The sequence below is a fragment of the Podarcis filfolensis genome (assembly GCF_964270895.1).
Source record: "Podarcis filfolensis genome assembly, chromosome: 17".
Classification (NCBI taxonomy): Eukaryota; Metazoa; Chordata; class Lepidosauria; order Squamata; family Lacertidae; genus Podarcis; species Podarcis filfolensis.
Window position 1 is genome coordinate 472,642 of NC_139621.1, and position 19,994 is coordinate 492,635.

Sequence of the window (19,994 nt, forward strand, 5' to 3'; positions counted from 1 at the left end):
TCCATCAAACTACTTTATTAACAAATGCCTTGCAAATGTTGAGGGTGAAGCAAGGTACCAACATTCCTCAGGGGGTTATCATTTTTCTTGCTACTAAAAGCAAACTTCCACTCGCATGAACCTGCCATGGGATGGGAGGATGAAATGAGAGAATTATCCCTAAAATTCTTATAGCATGTCTTTTTGTGTTGTGAGAAGCGTTGCACTGTTTAGTAAACTAAGTCTTGCCTAAGAACAACCTTGCAGTGAAACCTCGTTTTATGTACCACCCTCCTTACGAATGCTTCAAATAACGAGCTCCGCTGACCCGGTAGTAGATGCCCCTAGTTGCGAACTTTGCCCCAGGATGCGAGCAGAAGTCGCATGCCGGCGGCACGGACCTCATGTTAAGAACAGTTTCGGCTTGAGAACGGACCTCCGGAACAAATTAAGTTAGTAACCGGAGGTACCACTGTATTTCCTATAATCCACTTTGACCAATAAACCCACATCTTTTAATTTCTACATCCTACCAATTTCTTGGCCCGTTTGCAATCACTAGAAGCTCACACATGATCCACTTTGATATTTCAGAGTCAACCCAAGCCTTTAATTTGCTTGGCTTTCTCTTTTGCTCCTTTCATAATCTCATCTGGTTTTATTTCAGAGTGCCAGACTTGCTCCCTGCTCCCAATAGAGTTTGCCTCTACTTTACATACAACTTCCTATGGGGAAGTGTCCTAACCAGCCTTAAAGTAACAGCCTTAAAGACTCCATAAAAATTAACCTGTACTCTGTATCCTCTGCTGCAGCACTCAGCATCTTAAACTAATTCTCACTGGTGCTACTATCCTCCATCTCCATCTCTTCCAGCTCTGTTTTTAATCTGAAAGAAGAAAAACAGGATACCCGGCCTCAAAATTTGAGATATGATGGGTACTGTTACAAGGCTACAAAATACCCTATGTGTTTTGGTTCATGCTTCCTTAGGAAGAAATAAAACAGATTAGAGTGCTTCAGTAACTTACCATATCTGAAAAAGTGATAAGCTACAGACTACAGCCACATCTTGTTGGGATCATTCCGAGGCTGTGGAATGAATCAATGTAACTGGGAACATAGAGATTCAAGGAGGCATAGTGAATGGAGTCACAGGTGTCACTTTCCAAAGAGTGGAAGCTGCAGTAATATGGAAGAAGCAGCGCACAGCATTTCCCCAGATACAAATACAAAGAGCCATCATAACAAGCGATAAGAAGAATCACATCAGAAAAGCCAGGAGAGAAATATATAGAATCCTTCAACATTGAGTTTTGCACAGATCCTTTTTTAAAAATCAAGCACTATGTTCCAAGGACAGAGGATTAAGCTAGCACCCTAGATTCCAGTCTCCTGGCCTAGAATCTTCCAGAGCTGAATCCCAGAACTAGAACCCTCGGTTCACTCCCATCCTTCTGCTCACCTGCTACATCTTTGCTTCAGATCAGAATGGTACTTAGAGACTGCTTCAAGGTATTCTTTTGCTGCCTTCTTTTCCTCTTGAAATAACTTCCTGGAAATTAAAGGAAGGCAATCAGATGTCCAGCTCCCAGGGATCCACCTTTCTAACTTCTGCACAAAAAACTGGGCAAGAAGCAGGTCTCTTCCACAAACCCAACTCACATGGGAAAGTCTTCTCCTATTTATACTTCATTTATACTCCTATTTATTCTCTGTAAATTGAAGTCAAGTTATTAGACCTGCAGTGGGGCATCTCTGACCTGCAGGCATAATTTTTCATTTGCAGCATGCCTTAAGTTTGCACTCAGTACTTAAGACATCTTACCTTCATTTGGGCATGGGTCCTTTGCCACATTAGCTCCACTTGCAGATGGGGAAATGGCACCGCCAAACCTCAGTGACCTAGCTTCCTAAGTGGCAAAGGCAGTTAAGCATTGAGGAATTCCTAAGCAAGAACAGGAGAACCTCTGGCTCTTAATCTGACATAGGACTCAGGCTACCCTCTTTCATGCCTCTCTGGGGCTGCCATATGGCCTTCTCCCTGGCTTAGTTACTACAAACCTACCAAGTTACAATATATATACAAAAGTTGAACTAAGTTTCTATACTGGGACAGTAAGGAAAACAAGACATGGAAATGTGTTTAAGTGAGCACAATCTACCATCTTCTTTTGGGGAAGCCCCACTGAAATGAACAAGAGATTATGTATATGTTGCAATGCATACTATTTGGATTTGACTTGTGATTCACTACCAACATTTCCCCAGAATATTCTATAACGTGCAGGGAGTTTTTCGCAGTCAAGTTGTTGTGGAAAGGGCTCCTAGGTTGAATGTTTGAAAATCACTGAATCGGGTGAATTATTACTAGCTTAGAAGGTAAAGGACCCCTGACCATTAGGTCCAGTCATGACCGACTCTGAGGTTGCGGCGCTCAGCTCGCTTTACTGGCCGAGGAAGCCGGCGTGTGGCCAGCATGACTAAGCCGCTTCTGGTGAACCAGAGCAGCACATGGAAACGCCATTTACCTTCCCGCCGGAGCGGTACCTATTTATCTAGTTGCACTTGGACGTGCTTTCGAACTGCTAGGTTGGCAGGAGGAGGGACCGAGCAACGGGAGCTCACCTCATCGCGGGGATTCGAACCGCCGACCTTCTGATCGGCAAGTCCTAGGCTCTGTGGTTTAACCCACAGCGCCACACGCGTCCCTTATTACTAGCTTACTGAGCCACATTTATGAGGGCATGGCTTGCTTTCTGGGAGAGGTGCACCGGTGATTCATGCATATTTGGTTTTTTTAAAAGATCGTTTCCTTCCTACTTTAGCACACTTTGCAAATTGATCGTTTATACCTTTAAAAAATTGCACATGGTTAACTGAGTTTTAATCAGTATTACACTAAAGAAGGGTCCAGGTTAGCCTATACTCACAAGGCTGTTGCAGCCTCCTGGCTCTTCAGGAACTCCCTCTCCTTAATGAAGACCGACTGGCTAATCAAATCTAATTCATCTTGGGCATGGGCCAGTTTCTCCTGGATCATTTTCTCTGAGGAAATATTACACAGGGATTTGTAAAGGCATATCAAAGTAAATAAGTCCAATTTATCTCAAAAAATGAGGGTACAGTGGTACCTTGGGTTAAGAACTTAATTCGTTCTGGAGGTCCGTTCTTAACCTGAAACTGTTCTTAACCTGAGGTACTACTTTAGCTAATGGGGCCTCCTGCTGCGGCTGCGCCGCCACTGCGCGATTTCTGTTTTCATCCTGTAGCAAAGTTCTTAACCCGAGGTACTATTTCTGGGTTAGCAGAGTCTGCAACCTGAAGTGTCTGTAACCTGAAGCGTCTGTGTGATAGGAATTTTGAGGTCTTAGATATATGGTAATGTTCATAACAGCACGTACATAGATCAGCACAAGAAGACTGACCTGAAGCCATTTTGATTCCTAAACTGAGCAAATGTTTTCTCTGCAAGGTCAAAGTGGAAAAGCTTCCCCATTGTCTTTTCCTTCACAAATCCTGTCTTAAGGGTATGTCTGTGTTTGAATAGGGTGTGAGCCTGTGACCTGGCCCAGGAACTAAGTATTTATCATTACAAAGGACTGGCCAGGCTACCCAGGCAATCCAATCAAGTAACCTGCCAGACAGGAGATAAACAAGGACAGGAGAAAAACACATTCAAATTTTCTGTTTTAGACTGCCTTTTTTGTGATGTAGGTATGATATATATGAGGGGTGGTCTTAGGTTACACCCCTTCTGTGATGTATGTTTGATGTTTCTGGGGGTGGTCCTGATCTACAGGATGGGAATTTCAAAAGTCTTTATAAGGCCTTGCATGCCATTTTTCTGGATCCTTCCTCTCTCCTGAGGGTGAGGGGAGCACCCTGTTGCAACAGATCAATAAAGATCAAGCTTACTAGCTGCTTTGCTTCTCAGTATTCTCTGGTTGGCCTCTGTTATTTTCTCCTACCAATAGGGAACCCACGTAAGGACTCTATATAGGCTCTTGGATACCCCATAAGGGAAAAGGGCAATTTTTGTTTACAACATCTGTAACCCAAGGTACCACTGTACTTCCAGACAACAACAGAAGAAGTGTTTTTTGATATATATTTTTGTAATACTGCACTAGTACAGTCTTATTCAGTACTAGTTACATGGGATCTGTTTCCCAAGTAATGCGTAGCTTTCTTCCACTACCGAACAGGGAACTTCACTTTCTCTTTAAAGCACTCCTGCCACCACCACCATAGCCTCTGCTGCTTCTCCAGGGAGATCATGTGTGTAAACTGATATACCTGGGGGGGGGGTGTATGCCTCTCCATTTAAGTAGTTCAGTTTTAGGAGAAATTGCACTCCAGTCTAATCCAATCTGGGACTAGAAACTGCTGCATACAGCAGATAGGGAGTTTATTGTTTTCAAAACTTCTGTTTTTAATTTTACTTTTAAGTATAAAAAGAGGTGAAGGGGACAGGGGTAGCTTTGCCAGTTTTCTACCCTTTTAGCAATAAGTAGGCCCATATTTGAATGGTACACTTGAATGCTTGGCCTCTGAATGAATTTATATTTTTATTAAGATCACAAAATGGTTTTGATATGGGAAGAAGTGAGGAGCTCTGTCACTTCTCACACTAATGATTTCACAGACACTTCCAGTTAAGTATCATTAAAAATGGTTAGCCCACATTCTGCACAGCACACACAAATACAGTTGCCATGCTATCCAAGGAAATAGAGGAGGAATCAAAAGGGTTTGGATGGCATACAAGTAAGTAATATTGTAGAACAATTATGTTTAAGATAACTTTTAGCTTCATGAATTCTCTTAGAAGGTGTCCAAAAAGCCACAGACTCTCACCTTCACTGAGCAAACACTCCTTCTTCTCTCTTATGTCAGCCACTGCTGGTTTCTCCCTAGCCTGAAACACAGCAAACAGAATTCAAGGGAGAGAAATGAGGGGCAAATCTGCCTGTTTTGGTCTCTCTCCATTTCTCATTCTCCCAGTCTTAAGTTCAATCTTCCACATTAGTTTGTGAATTTCTGTTGAAGCTTCATGAAAACTCATCTGCATGTTTGTAAAAATTTCTCCTATTATACATGTTTAGAAGCAATTTTAAGACAGCTGGAATGCTACCCAGTATTGGAAGTAGGCATGGCCACTTAAAGTCCAAATGGCTGTTTCGTGGAAGCAGCCAAAGAAACATAAACATATTCACTTGATGGGAGTGGTACAGTTATCAAGAAGGAGAAGCTGGTTTGACAGCCAGATGGACGGGGTAGAAATAATAAAATTATTAATAGTAGTAGTAGTAAAAAAGGTAAAAGACCCCAGGACAGTAAAGTCCAGTCAGATTCAACTATGGGGTGTGGCTCTCATCTCTGCTTTCAGGCCAAGAGAGCCAGCATTTTTCCACAGACAGCTTTCTGGGTCATGTGATCAGCATGACTAAACCGCTTCTGGTGCAATGGGACACCGTGATGGAAGCTAGAGTGCACGGAAACACCATTTACCTTCTGCCAACCTTACGATTGGCAAGCCCAAGACACTTGGTGGTTTAGACCACAGTACCACCTTGTGTAATAGGTACAAAACACCTGAATAGGGCTAATGGTTCCCTCTCTGTGTATGTTTTTGCTGCTCTAGAGCAACCAATAAGCTATCCAATAATCCTATCAGTGTGTGCCAAGAGTAGCTTTCACACACTTCATAACAGTTATAGTGGCAAAAGGCTAGCTCCATGTGTCATTGGAGCTCAGGTGGCAACAGCTCAGCTCATTTCAGTCTGACATCTTATGTTGCCTCATCCTACATGATGCAAGCTGACCATGCTTTTGGAAGCTACAGAGAGACATCTTCTGAAGTGCCAGTGGACACAGGCGTGCAGTTTGTGGAAAGCAAGGCTAAGGCATGAATGTGGTTCACTAGAGTAACTAGCAACCAATCTGTGAACAAATAAAACTTCTTCCCATGTTCCTTCCACCCCCAATACAGCTTTTATTTCCAATGTACTGAACTGCTCCAGACAGAGCATCTTTCCATTCATACATTTCATCTATCAAAAGAAAGCTAAAGTCCCCATCTCCCATCCTTGCTGCTCAGCACTTCCATATTCTAGCACATTTCTGAATCAAGGCATAGAATACAACAGTCTCCATTTCCAGGTGTTTGCAAATGTTTCAAGTTCATTTGATGTTACTCTGTTTCCAAAGTTAAAGGCAGAATATAGTGACTCTCAACTCTCAGTTTCTACTATATTCACATATTGTCACTTGGACATGAACATTTCTGAAGGTCACTTATCCTGCAGTGGCTTTATAGTAGTTGAGTTCATGGTAAAGACAAAAACCTAGCCCTTACGTAAAGCTCCCAGAGACTCTTGTGCTTCTCCATCAGCTCATTAAGTAGGTGCTCAAACTCCAGTCTGAAGGCATGAAAAATAAAAACAGGACAAGATAGAACAGAGTAAAACTGTTAATGGTGAGAACGGAACTTTCCTAAAGAGAGGAACCTAAAAATTGCCTATGCTAGATCACACTAAGGGGTCATCTAGCCCAGAACTCAGTATTCAAGAAGCACCATTCAGATGCCCTTGAAAGAAAGCTCATAAGCAGAGCAAGTAGCTATCTCCCTCTTCCCCCTCCCCACACTTGATAATCAGAATTATACTGTCCTGAATATGGAGGTTGAATATTGGTGTTGTTTTATTAATTATATTTCTTACCTGTTTTTCTCACAAAGAGACTTGAAAACTAAAACACAACCAATAAAGCCTAAAAACATATCTATATGGATAAGAGTGGTATCTGAAGAAAAGTGTGCATGCACACGAAAGCTCATACCAATAACTAACTTAGTTGGTCTCTAAGGTGCTACTGGAAGTAATGTTTTTATTTTATATGGATAAGAGACAGGTCTGATAGATCCCATACCACCAAAAGAGGTTGCAGATGCCTGAAACGCTTATAAATTAATGCCTGAAACCCTTTGAAAACCTGGGTAAAGAGGAAAGTATTTGCCTGGCCCCTACAAAAGAAAAAGATGGTGCTCTCTCAGGGGAGAGCATTTCACAAGCAGGAGGCCACCACTGAAAAGCCCAATTCTCATGTTGCAATCTAGACCTCCTGGGGAGGTGAAATATACTCAGAGTCGCAAAGTGATTTCATGCTCTTTATTCAGCTCATAGTGGTGAGGAGGAATGAATGAAAGTCCCCTCAAAGCATCTGCTTTATATACATTATTTACACAATGGGCTGCACATGATTGGCTAATTCCGGAATTCTACTGTAAGCCAATCAGGTTGTGGATTCACTTCTATCTGGAGCATGATTGGGTGGTTCCTTCCAACCAATCATACTGCTGCATTGTTCTAGGACCAATCAGACTGCTGCATTCTGAATCCTATTGTTCTAGGACCAATCAGACTGCTGCCTTTTGGATCCTATTGTTCTAGGACCAATCAGACTGCTGCAGTTTGGATCCTATTCAACTCAGTACATAACAGGAGGGGTCAGATGAAGAAGGGCCTCAGATTACATTGATTTACGCGGGGAGAGGCAGTCCTTGAAGTCCTGAGTCACATACAGTTTTATAGGTTCAAACTACACTTTAAATTGAATCCACTCACTAGCAGCCAGTGGAACCATGCTAGAATTGGTGTTATATGTTGAGACAGTCCTGCCCCAGTAGCAATCTGGCTGCCAAATTCTGCACCAGCTGCAGTTTCTGAACCATCTTCAAAGGCAGCCCCATACGTAACACATTGCAGTAGTCCAACCTGGAGGTTACCAGAGTGTAGACAACAGAAGTTGGGCTTTCCCTGTCATCATAGGGGTAAAAAAAAAAAGAAGGTAAAGGACCCATGACAGTTAAGTCCAGTCACAGACAACTCTGGGGTTGTGGTGCTCATCTTGCTTTACATTCTGAGGGAGCTGGTGTTTGTCCACAGACAGTTAAGCCACTTCTGGCGCAACGCAACACTGAAACCAGAGCAGCGCACGGAAACACTGTTTACCTTCCCGCCGGAGCAGTACCTATTTATCTACTTGCACTTTTTGGCGTGCTTTTGAACTGCTAGGTTGGCAGGAGCTGGGACCAAGCAACGGGAGCTCACCCCATTGCGGGGATTCGACCGGCAAGCCCAAGAGGCTCAGTTGAAACTGATGGAAGGCACTCTGCATCGTCCAGGCCATTTGAGCCTGAAACATCAACAGCAGATCAAGAAGTTCCCCAAGCCACATACCTGCTTCAGCCTCATCCAGAGGAGACCACATCCCATCCATCCAGTCTAAGGGAACCACCTACTAACAGTGCCTTTGTCTTGTCTAGCTTAAGCTTCAGTTTATTATCACCCAGTCCATTACTGAGGCAAGACATTGATCTAGCATAGTCATTGCCATGGCTAATAGCAATTGCTAGACTGTCCTGTATAAATTTGGCTACTCCCTTTTTATAGCTATTTAAGCTAGAGGCCACCACTACCTCTTGTAATCAATTCTATTCACTGTGTAAAAGACTGTGTCAGGATTTCACCCAGCCTATTTGGTCTGGCCTGTTAGGCCTCTCCTATCCTATTGTTTCATAATTTATTACGTGCATATTCCCCATCCCAGGCCAAAACCTTCTCTCTAATCGAGTCATCATATGATTCTATGAACCAAGTGGTACTTTTTTATCAGTCCTAAACCTACCAGGAATACCTACCAGCCCACAAGCATTGCAACTTTATTCTACAGAAACTGAAATTTATGGCACTCTTGCTAAAATAATACATATTGCAATTAATTGAAATTGGAATAAAGTGTAACCCAAAACTCTTGTGACCAGATTCTATAATTACCTCTGGTCTCTTTGCTTTACTCTCTCTTCTTGGATCTTGGCTGTGAGTTCTTCAATTCGCTGCTTGCGCTCTAGGTTCATTTTCTGCTGCCTGATAAACAAGATAAAGCTGAGGTGTAGAATTGGGCTTCCTCTTAAGAATTTTTTGATGAGCACAGTGGAACTTAAGTTCTGATTAAATATGCATAGGATCAGACTGTCAGAATACTTACTGACACAGTTCTCACAGAACACTAAGCCAAACTATGGCTTAGCACAGATGTGCATGTGCAGGTTCCTGGAGAAATCATAGTTGCTGTACTCCTTCCCTGCCATCGTGCTACCTGGGGCTAAGCCATGGTTTGGCTTAGCACATATTTTGAACATGAGCTTGTCTCACTCAGAGCAAACCTTGGTAATAGCTTGTGGCTTGTCTGGAGTGAGGCGATGGATCCTTCTGATTAGAACTGCAACTTTAAAGTTTTGATGTATTCCTCTTTCCTTTACATATATACCCTTCAGTATTTTAATTTTGTTTCCTCCCAGTTTCTATTTACATCAGTAGGTTTATGAAGAATTCCAGGGGGGTGGAGGAGGGGATATAAAAGGAAAACATTAAGAAATCTGACACACAAAATAAAGATAAACCACAGAAATAAGACTGATGTCTCATTCTAACCCAGTTGAACCACAGCTCACCTCTGCATCTCTGTTTCTGTCTCTTCACAGTGCAGCTGTACAATTTGTCGTGTCCCTACAGGGAAGATGAATACTAGTGTTTAGAACTCTGGTTACTCTTTTTATGTATAATATTTCTATCATGACCATATATACATGTTCTCTAACTTTCAACTGACATCAATATTCTTAGTGTCCAAAGAGAAGAAAAAAATTGTGTATCTTGTCGAAAATACTATTCTCAGCAGCAACTCGCTTTTAAATTAATGACAAGCATTATAGTTTAATAGAAGCATTTCAAGGAGTGGATGAAGGAAAGTCCAACTGGAGATTCTAATTGCTAATCCCTATATTTGACTGACACAGCTCTTTGAAACTACTAGTTCTGCCTCAATCCTTCCTCATATGAGAAATAAACTGAAGGAGTAGCTATGTTGAACCCAACATACTGTTATTAGTTTGTGGGTGCCAGACACCCATAAGTCCTGAATTTACTAAGTGTTAAAATTTAATCAATGCTTGGAGAGTTAAACTGGAAGTCATACTCTTAATAGCTGGATTCAGCTTCTCATGTTCAGGAGATTGCCTGAGAGATGGGCCTTTAACAAAGCTGGAAAACAAAGATAAAGATAGGGAGATGGGACATCAAGAAAGCAAAGACTCTGTGCCACCCTGGGCTCTGAGATAGTTAGCAGGGACAAAGCAGAGTTGAGTTTAGGATTGCATTTGGAGATGATGTGAGCTGGAGGAAAATGTCAGGGCTGGTTCAGCTGTAGGTCAGCACAGAGACTCTGAGACAAGCAGAAAAGTTGATTTTTTTATTCAAGGAAACAAAACACAAACAAAACCTACGGGCAAGACTGGCCCCAGTATAGCAGTTTCCAGAACTGATGATCTGTGCCTCCTATTTCCGCTTAAGCCTCCTCCCCGTCCACCTGATTCCCCAGCAATCTTAAACTCTGTTAGGGAGGGGGGCCCTGCAACCTCTGGGCCCATTGTTGTTCTGCATGCAAAGCCCTCTGTGCCCTTGGAGACAAGGGAGGAGGGGAGCTGAATACAGTAGGACCAGCCCGCTCCTAGGAATTTGTTGCAGCCTCAACCCCCACCTCCTTTCCAGCTGCCTGTCCTACATCTCTCTCAATCATGCCTGTTGCTTGTTCAGTATCCAATGATTCTGCCTCCCCTCTTCATCCTGACTTATCTTCAATGTCCTGCCTGAGCCTTCCTCTTCTGAGGCTTCCCTAGAGGGCTCTCCAGCTGGAGCCTCCAACCACTCCTCATGCAGGCAGTCCATGACAAAAAATAGTTGCAGTCTGTAAGAATGCAGCAAGCTGGAGGGAGGCTGAGCCATGGCTGGTGATGTTTTTGATCCAAGGCTGCTGTGGTGATGGGAGAAGCAAGAATCAATGCTGTAAGCCAGTGGTTTTCAACCAGTGTGCCGTGGCACCCTGGGGTGCTTTGAATGATGGTCTGGGTGCTGCAGGCAACACTGGCCTCTGTCCCTCTTTCCTTCCCTCCCTCCTCTGATGCCCTGTCATGTCTCTGCCTCCCAAAGGCTTGCACAGCTGTTTATTGCAGCAGCCCTGGCTATAAGCTCCACAGGCGAGGGGTGCCTCTGGAGGCACCTCTCTTTGGCGTGGGGGTGGGGTGAGCAGCTCAGAGACCAGGGACGGCGTCAGCAACTGCCCAGAGGACTCCCAAGAAGAGGAGAGGGGAGAGGAGAGGAAGCTAAGGGAACACTCCACAAGGGAGGGTGTTCCAAAAAGGGTGAGGGGCTGCTGGCTCTGTAGGTGACATAACTGGGCTCCTGAGCTCCATTGGGGTGCCACAGAAAGAATGTAGCAGGTTAAGGGAGCTGTGGACCCAAGGTTGAAAACCTCTGCTGTAAGCACCTTTATCATAGACTCAGATCGTATATATGTGTAAATAAACCATATATCCTAAAGACACCACTGTCTCCTCTGTGCCTTGTTCTCAAAGGAAACACGAACCCTGAGTAAGCACCTGCCCCCCTGGAATCTTGCACTGCTCAGAGGTTGGGGTGGCATGTAACAATAAAAAATTTAAGAAGTGTACACCAGTCACAGTTAATGTATTTCCTACAAAATAGTGTGGACATTAGCCTCCCTATCTGTTGTGGGGGAGCATCCGTTGTCAGGGATGTGTATACCTGTGAAGAGATCCAAGATTTAGAACCTCAAAGCCAAAGTGAGAGCATTTGGGTCAAAATTAAGGGAGAGAAGAATAACAGTGACCTCATTGTGGGAGTTTACTATAGATCCCCAAGCCAAACGGAGGACATAGATGATGCCTTCCTGGAACAGATGGCCAAGCATGCAAAAGGAAGGGAGATAGTAGTAATGGGGGACTTCAATTACCCGGATATTTGTTGGATGTCAAACTCAGCCAAGAGCATAAGGTCAAACAGATTCCTCACTGGCCTTGCAGACAACTTCATTGTCCAGAAAGTGGGAGAAGCAACAAGAGGAACAGCCATTTTAGATCTGGTCCTAACCAATGTTGATGACCTGGTTAGTGGGGTAGAAGTGGAAGGATCATTAGGCGCGAGTGATCATGCTCTTCTGAAGTTTACTATACAGCGGAAAGGAGCAGCCAAGCATACTAGGACTCAATTTCTTGACTTTAAGAAAGCCGACTTCATAAAACTTAGGGAAGTGCTGGGTGAGATCCCATGGACAGTAATACTAAAAGGAAAGGGAGTTCATGATGGCTGGGAGTTTGTTAAGAGGGAGATAGTAAAAGCACAACTTCAGGCAATACCAATGAGACGGAAACATGGAAGGTGCCTAAAGAAGCCAGGGTGGCTATCTAAAGAACTTTTAACTGAGTTAAGATTAAAAAAGGATGTGTACAAAAAATGGAAAAGGGGGGAAACCACCAAAGAGGAATTCAGACAAATAGCCAGCACGTGTAGACACAAAGTCAGAAAAGCTAAAGCACAGAATGAACTCAGGCTTGCTAGAGAGGTTAAAAGCAACAAAAAAAGGCTTTTATGGGTATGTTCGTAGCAAAAGGAAGAACAAAGAAACAGTGGGGTCACTCAGAGGAGAAGATGGTGAAATGCAAACAGGGGACACAGAAAGGGCTGAACTCCTCAATGCCTTCTTTGCCTCAGTCTTCTCCGATAAAGAAAACAATGCCCGACCTGAAGAATTTGGAGCAAATGATTCAGCAGAGGAAACACAGCCCAGAATAACTAAGGAGATAGTACAAGAATACTTGGCTAGTCTAGATGTATTCAAGTCTCCAGGGCCAGATGAACTGCATCCAAGAGTATTAAAAGAACTGGCAGATGTGATTTCAGAACCACTGGCAGTCATCTTTGAGAATTCCTGGAGAACAGGCGAAGTCCCGGCAGACTGGAGGAGGGCAAATGTTGTCCCTATTTTCAAAAAGGGGAAAAGAGAGGACCCAAATAATTACCGCCCAGTCAGTCTGACATCAATACCAGGGAAGATTCTGGAGCAGATCATTAAGCAAACAGTCTGTGAGCACCTAGAAAGGAATGCTGTGATCACCAATAGTCAGCATGAATTTCTGAAAAATAAGTCATGTCAGACGAACCTGATCTCATTTTTTGACAGAATTACAAGCCTGGTAGATGAAGGGAACGCAGTGGATGTAGCCTACCTTGATTTCAGCAAGGCATTTGACAAGGTGCCCCATGATATTCTTGTAAAGAAGCTGGTAAAATGCGGTCTTGACTATGCTACCACTCAGTGGATTTGTAACTGGCTGACTGACCGAACCCAAAGGGTGCTCATCAATGGTTCCTCTTTATCCTGGAGAAGAGTGACTAGTGGGGTGCCACAGGGTTCTGTCTTGGACCCGGTCTTATTCAACATCTTTATCAATGACTTGGATGATGGACTCAAGGGCATCCTGATCAAATTTGCAGATGACACCAAACTGGGAGGGGTGGCTAACACCCCAGAGGACAGGATTACACTTCAAAACGACCTTGACAGATTAGAGAACTGGGCCAAAACAAACAAGATGAATTTTAACAGGGAGAAATGTAAAGTATTGCACTTGGGCAAAAAAAAATGAGAGGCACAAATACAAGATGGGTGACACCTGGCTTGAGAGCAGTACATGTGAAAAGGATCTAGGAGTCTTGGTTGACCACAAACTTGACATGAGCCAACAGTGTGACGTGGCAGCTAAAAAAGCCAATGCAATTCTGGGCTGCATCAATAGGAGTATAGCATCTAGATCAAGGGAAGTAATAGTGCCACTGTATTCTGCTCTGGTCAGACCTCACCTGGAGTACTGTGTCCAGTTCTGGGCACCACAGTTCAAGAAGGACACTGACAAACTGGAACGTGTCCAGAGGAGGGCAACCAAAATGGTCAAAGGCCTGGAAACAATGCCTTATGAGGAACGGCTAAGGGAGCTGGGCATGTTTAGCCTGGAGAAGAGGAGGTTAAGGGGTGATATGATAGCCATGTTCAAATATATAAAAGGATGTCACATAGAGGAGGGAGAAAGGTTGTTTTCTGCTGCTCCAGAGAAGCGGACACGGAGCAATGGATCCAAACTACAAGAAAGAAGATTCCACCTAAACATTAGGAAGAACTTCCTGACAGTAAGAGCTGTTCGACAGTGGAATTTGCTGCCAAGGAGTGTGGTGGAGTCTCCTTCTTTGGAGGTCTTTAAGCAGAGACTTGACAACCATATGTCAGGAGTGCTCTGATGGTGTTTCCTGCTTGGCAGGGGGTTGGACTTGATGGCCCTTGTGGTCTCTTCCAACTCTATGATTCTATGATCTACATCAGTCATCATTGTCTTCCTTACAGGGAGTTCTTTGCACCACTCCTCTGTTCAGAACAGATGATGGGTGGATGTCCAGTCCTGGCATCCCATGAAATGCTGACATACTTAAGGGAATGTGTTCAATGTAGGAGAGGCTGAGCCAGTGTACACAAGAACTGAGCAGGAAGAGCCAATTGTATTGTAGATTTCTGAGGGATGTTTACTGAGACCCTTTGCAGGTGCCATACAAAATACTGGCAGGCACCGTGGTACTTATGGGTAGTTCACTGACATCCCCTGATCTTCACTAATGATACATCAGATAATATCCAATAGGTATTTATGTCCTTCTTGAAGGCACATTACACACTGCTGTTAAAGTAATAGTAATACAGTATATGGACTACCTAAGGGAAAGTTTTCATATTTACTCAGATAAAGGATATATAATCAGACCCAGTACTGAGAAAATGGACTCTGTCCCTGCAAAAAAAGCAGAGATGCTTTGGAAGTGTGCTAAAACTTGATTGTGCTGAAGACCCCCCAAAAACTCCCCTTCTTGCTGTCACCTTTCATTTCACTCCATATTTCCTCAAGGCTTGATTTCTCAGCATTTACTGCAAAAGGAAAAGAGCTCATTTAGCTGCTACCTTGTTTCTTTATTAATAACATAATCAGCCATTCACTCAAAGTTCCCAAATAATGCATACCTAGTAAAAAAAAAACAACAATAAAAAGCTGTAATAAAATACTACATCGACATAGGTCATTAAAAATAAATAAATCACAATGCAGCATAGCCCACAAAGAGGCCTGGACTAGTTGCTCTCATTTGCTCTTTTATTTTTTCTGTTGTTTTTATGTTCAATATATGAATTTCACTTTTATCTGCTATATAAATGCTTTTTGCAATAAATAGCAGGATAAATAAATAGAATTAGAAATGTTTTAAATAAATAAAACAAACACAATGATGGACTAGATGGGCATTTGGTCTGATTTGGCAGGGCTCTTACGTTCTTAAGAACTTACTGGTAATTTTATTATGTAGATACTTTGAAAGTGGCCTCAAAAAACCAGCTATAAATCACAGCAACTACCAGACTTCTAATCTACTGCTATTCCCAACACAAGTGCCGATAGAACAGTATAGAAAATGCTTTAGAGGAATTTCCCCCAAAATCGAGAATAAAATATAAAATATTGATAGATGCAAAAGAATGAGGTTTTTCCCTGCCGGATATGAGACTATACTATGAGGCATCCTGTCTTTGTTGGTTGAAAGAATGGATAACATTAGAGAATTCACATATTCTAGACTTAGAAAGTCATGACAATATTTAAGATTGGGACGCTTATTTATGGTATGAAAAGGTGAAAGTTCATAAGAGATTTATAAATCATATAATTAGGGGGGAAATTGTATAGAGTTTGGGATAAATATAAGAATTTATTAGAGGTAAAAACACCACTTTGGCTCTCACCATTGGAAGCTATAGCGGTAAAGAATATGATAGAAGGGTAGACAGCTTATAGGAATTTATTAAAACAACAGGGAGAGTATAAATTTTTTAAAAATTAAGGAATTATCAGGAAAATTATCATTTGAATGAAGAATTTAAGAAAAACAGGATACGAGGGTTTGGGGAACTAATATCACAACTGGAGAGAGACCTGTTGGAATGGAATGTAAAAGTGCTATCTAAAATGTATAAAATATTATTGGAATGGGAGACAAAGGATGAGCAAGTAAAATATTCAATGATACATTGGGCAATAAGTATTGGTCATAATATAGATATGGAAGCATGGGAACAATTGTAGAATATGGATATAAAATTTACAGCATATTTAAGAGAAAATTATATGAAAATATCGATCGTATCTAACACCGAGTAAATTGGCAAAAATGTATAAATCTCAATCAAATAAGTGTTGGAAATGTAAAGACAAAGAAGATTCTTTTTATAATATATGGTGGTCTTGTAGTAAGGTTAAGGCTTACTGGGAAATGATATATAATAAAATGAAAAGGATGTTTAAAATAATGTTCGTAAAAAAAACCCCAGAAGCTTTTCTCTTGGGAATTATAACTACCTAAACTATATAGAAACTTATTCATGTATGCAACTACAGTGGCAAGAATGCTACTTGCCCAAAAATGAAAAGAAGTTCCAGCAAAGGAAGAATGGATACAAAAACTTACGGAATATGCAGAAATGGTGAAGCTTACTGGAAGAATAAGAAATAAAGATAAAAAACTTTTTATAAAAGAATGGAAATGGTTTATTGAATATTTACAGATAAATTGTAAACAAATAGAAACATTGGCAGGATTATTGTAATAATCTGCAGTTTCATAAGAGTATATATTTTAAAAAGATGAATAAATGAGCAAGTTAAGTTAATTTGGATATGCAGAAGATATTAAAAATTTAAGGAACAGCAGAAAGAGGGGGAAGGAAGTCAAGTTTTGAAATGTCAAAATGATTGTAAAATCTGTGAAATGTATAAATCTGAAAAGTATAAATAAATAGAATGCAGCAGCAGCAGGAGCAACAACAACAACAACACACACAAGAATTTCCGCCCAATAATTTCAGCTGTAGTTTGCTTTAAGCTAGAGGTTTGGTCATCCTTTTAAAAATGTATGTATATCATCCCAAAACCCAGCCTGACAGATCTAGCAAAAATATAGATCTTGCACAGAATAACCTTTGACCTCTATATTCTTAGATTATGAATAGTGTTAACTAGAGTAATAGGGAGCTTTGGGCACAACCTGGGCAAAATTTCAGTAAGTTTATTCTCAACACTGGCATATCTAAAAGAATGCCTGACATCAACTTGCCTGAAGTCTCACACACTAAAGCACACACAGCTACTGAATACAGTGGCGTAGCGTGGAGGGGTATGGGGACCGTAGCCAAGGGTGCACAATATGGGAGGCGGAAACCAGGTGCCCCCTCGGATACCTCGCGCCCTGCCGGCAGCGGGGGCTGGAGAGCACGGAAGGTGAAGATCGATCACCCTCTGTGTGTCCCACCCACGCCTGGGGCGTCGTTGCAGCTCCCCCTTCCCAAGGTCAATCCCAGGGGCAGAGAGTGGCTGCAGTGCCTGGCCTGCCCGGCCATTGTTTCTCTGTCCCCAGGCCAAGCCTGACCCGGAGGGCGGAGAGAGGCTGTGGCGCGTGAGGAAGCTCCAGCCGAGAGAGGAGATTTGGCCCACTTCCAGGACTGGGGCACGCGAGTGTGCCAGTGCCACCGCAGCCTCCCTCCGTGCACCGCCCCCTTTGGCCCGTGCGCTATTTACCTACACTCCGCCATTGACTAAATCAGAGGCCAGCAAACTTTTCCAGCAGGGGCCAGTCCACTGTTCCTCAGACCTTGGGGGGGGGCTATATTTTTTTGGGGGGGGAGTGAATGAATTCCTATGCCAAACAAATAACCCAGACATGCATTTTAAATAAAAGCACACATTCTACTCATGTAAAAACACGCTGATTCCCAGACCGTCCACAGGCCAGATTTAGAAGGCAATTGGGCCGGATCCAGCCCAAGTTTGCCTACCCATGGACTAAATATTGCTGCTGGTGGAAGAGAAAACTAGAAACCTGTTATATATTAAATCTGGTGGCAGCAGTAGTCACCAGCATTCCCCCCTCCCAATGCATTTGAAGCAGAGCAGCATAATCTAAGCAGTGAAAACCTGGAACCTCAGCCACAGTACCCTTTAAATGTAATCAACCATTCTTAAATTGTGGTGGTGCTAATGCACCAGTGGCCAGGGAAAGAATAGAATCCTGCTAGGTATAGAATGAGGCTTATTGAAATACAATGCGTTGTTTTCAGTAGAGTTGTTCTCAATTCACACACCAGTGCTCCTCTGAAAAAGAGCTTTTATGTCTAGAGCAAAACTTTCAGATTAAATCTGTGTGTTGTCCATAGTCAGAAAAACAGCTACATGGTGCAACTGAATCACAATCAAGACTTAAAATACAAATTGGAATAAGAGAAGTGCTTGAATTATTCAGGTCAAGCAGTTCAGTGAGCATTCCCTCAATGCTTCATATAGTCCATGTTTGTCACATGGTGCTAAAGTTACCTACATATTTCCAGTTCCCTTTGCAGTGTCTTGCTATGCTCATTTGCCTCAGAGAGCTCCTCGCTTAATATCTTCTTGGCTGGAAAAAAACACACCCAGATATACACACTACAGAGGACTAAGAATAAGCACTAAAGAGTAAATAATGAATGGAGAACAACTAAAACCAGTGGGCTGCATCCCACTAAGGAGTCCCATCATTGAAAGGATTTACACTTGTACAAGAGAACACCCTCCTCTGCAACTAGACCTCAGATCCTCCCAACTGGCATCATCCTCTTTGACTCCTCAACATAATAGTCAATATAAACCGAAATAAGATAAAATTTACTATTATAACACAGGTCAACAACAAATTTGTTGTCTGCGTTTTTTCTGCTGATTTAGGACGAATCTGATGCGCTGAATCCAAAAATCACATTGGTTTTGCTCAATCAGGTCACGTTTTTGAGCTATGGCCACATGTTGTTTTTTACGTTTTTGTTCACATGTACGCTTGTGTGGAGCATTTTAGAAGAAGTTGGTGGGGGTAAAATGCCATGTCGAATAATTGTTTTGATTGGAAATGATTATTTTAATGACAATAAGTATTCAGGTCCGATAGTTCTGGGTGATTATGTCAAAAAGGGATCAGTTTGAAGTCATAAAACCTCGAAATCTTCCATAAATTGGTGCAGCTCCATAAATTGGTGGGATCAATAGAAATAACAGGAGCAGTATCCTGATCTTCAATCAGCACATCGTCCTGTAGCATATTGTGATGAAATTCCAGTTCCTATCTTCGGATAACTTCCTGACATTAGTGACGAAGATGCCTCCAGTGTTGAAGGACATGAAGAAGAAGAAGTGGTTCTTGAAGATGATGCTCCACATCCATTTTCCCAAAAGGAGTTGAATGATCTAGTTCGCAACCTCAGCTCGTCAAAGGACTCTGCCGAACTGTTGGCATCCAGATTGAAGGAAAAAATCCTCCTCTCTGACAGTGCTCACATCAGCTTCTTCCGCAACAGGCATCAAGAGTACCTCCGTTTTTTCTCGGAAGAGAAGGACTTGGTGTACTGTGCAGATATTGCACAGCTTCTGCTCAAGCTTGGAGTGCCACAGTACGAACCCAAAGATTGGAGACTGTTCATTGACAGCAGCAAGTGATCACTGAAATGTGTTCTGCTACACAACGGCAACCAGTTTGCCTCTATACCCCTGGCTCACTCGATCACACTGAAGGAGAACTATGAAGCGGTGAAGTATGTGCTGGAGAAAATTGGTCATGATCAGCATAAGTGGTTTGTTTGTGTTGACCTGAAGATGGTGAACTTTTTGTTGGGACAACAGTCTGGCTTCACCAAGTACCCATGTTTTCTGTGCATGTGGGATAGTAGGGACCGTGCTCAGCATTACACGAAGAAGAACTGGCCTGTGCGGGAGGAATTGGTGCCTTGCAAAGAAAGGAACGTCATCAACGACCCTCTGGTAGACAGAGACAGAATACTCTTCCCACCACTGCACATCAAGCTCGGCTTAATCAAGCAGTTCACCAAGGCTCTGGACAAGGATGGTGACTGCTTCACTTACTTGTGCCAGACTTTTCCAGGATTGACCATGGAGAAGTTGAAAGCTGGCATCTTTGATGGTCCTCAGATCC

At 42.6% G+C, this 19,994-nt stretch overlaps 1 protein-coding gene across 13 annotated transcripts in view; it reads right to left on the bottom strand.

Annotated features, from left to right (window-relative positions):
- Positions 1-19,994, bottom strand: part of LOC310752263 (synaptonemal complex central element protein 1-like) — a 27,596-nt gene continuing 7,602 nt past the window's right edge. For 2 of the 13 annotated variants that reach the window (XM_083592295.1, XM_083592290.1), the window contains exons 4-13: positions 18,357-18,431; positions 14,818-14,865; positions 9,494-9,548; positions 8,817-8,906; positions 6,338-6,401; positions 4,837-4,897; positions 2,910-3,024; positions 1,442-1,531; positions 767-865; positions 1-121 (exon numbers count right to left, since the gene is read on the bottom strand). In XM_083592295.1, the coding sequence (XP_083448421.1) occupies positions 808-865; positions 1,442-1,531; positions 2,910-3,024; positions 4,837-4,897; positions 6,338-6,401; positions 8,817-8,906; positions 9,494-9,548; positions 14,818-14,865; positions 18,357-18,431 (656 nt within the window). In that variant the 3' untranslated portion in view covers positions 1-121; positions 767-807. Of the gene's footprint in view, positions 122-766; positions 866-899; positions 1,159-1,441; positions 1,532-2,909; positions 3,025-4,836; positions 4,898-6,337; positions 6,402-8,816; positions 8,907-9,493; positions 9,549-14,817; positions 14,866-18,356; positions 18,432-19,994 lie in introns of those variants that run through there. The other 11 variants (XR_014542879.1, XM_083592292.1, XM_083592284.1 and 8 more) reach the window with 11 other exon arrangements.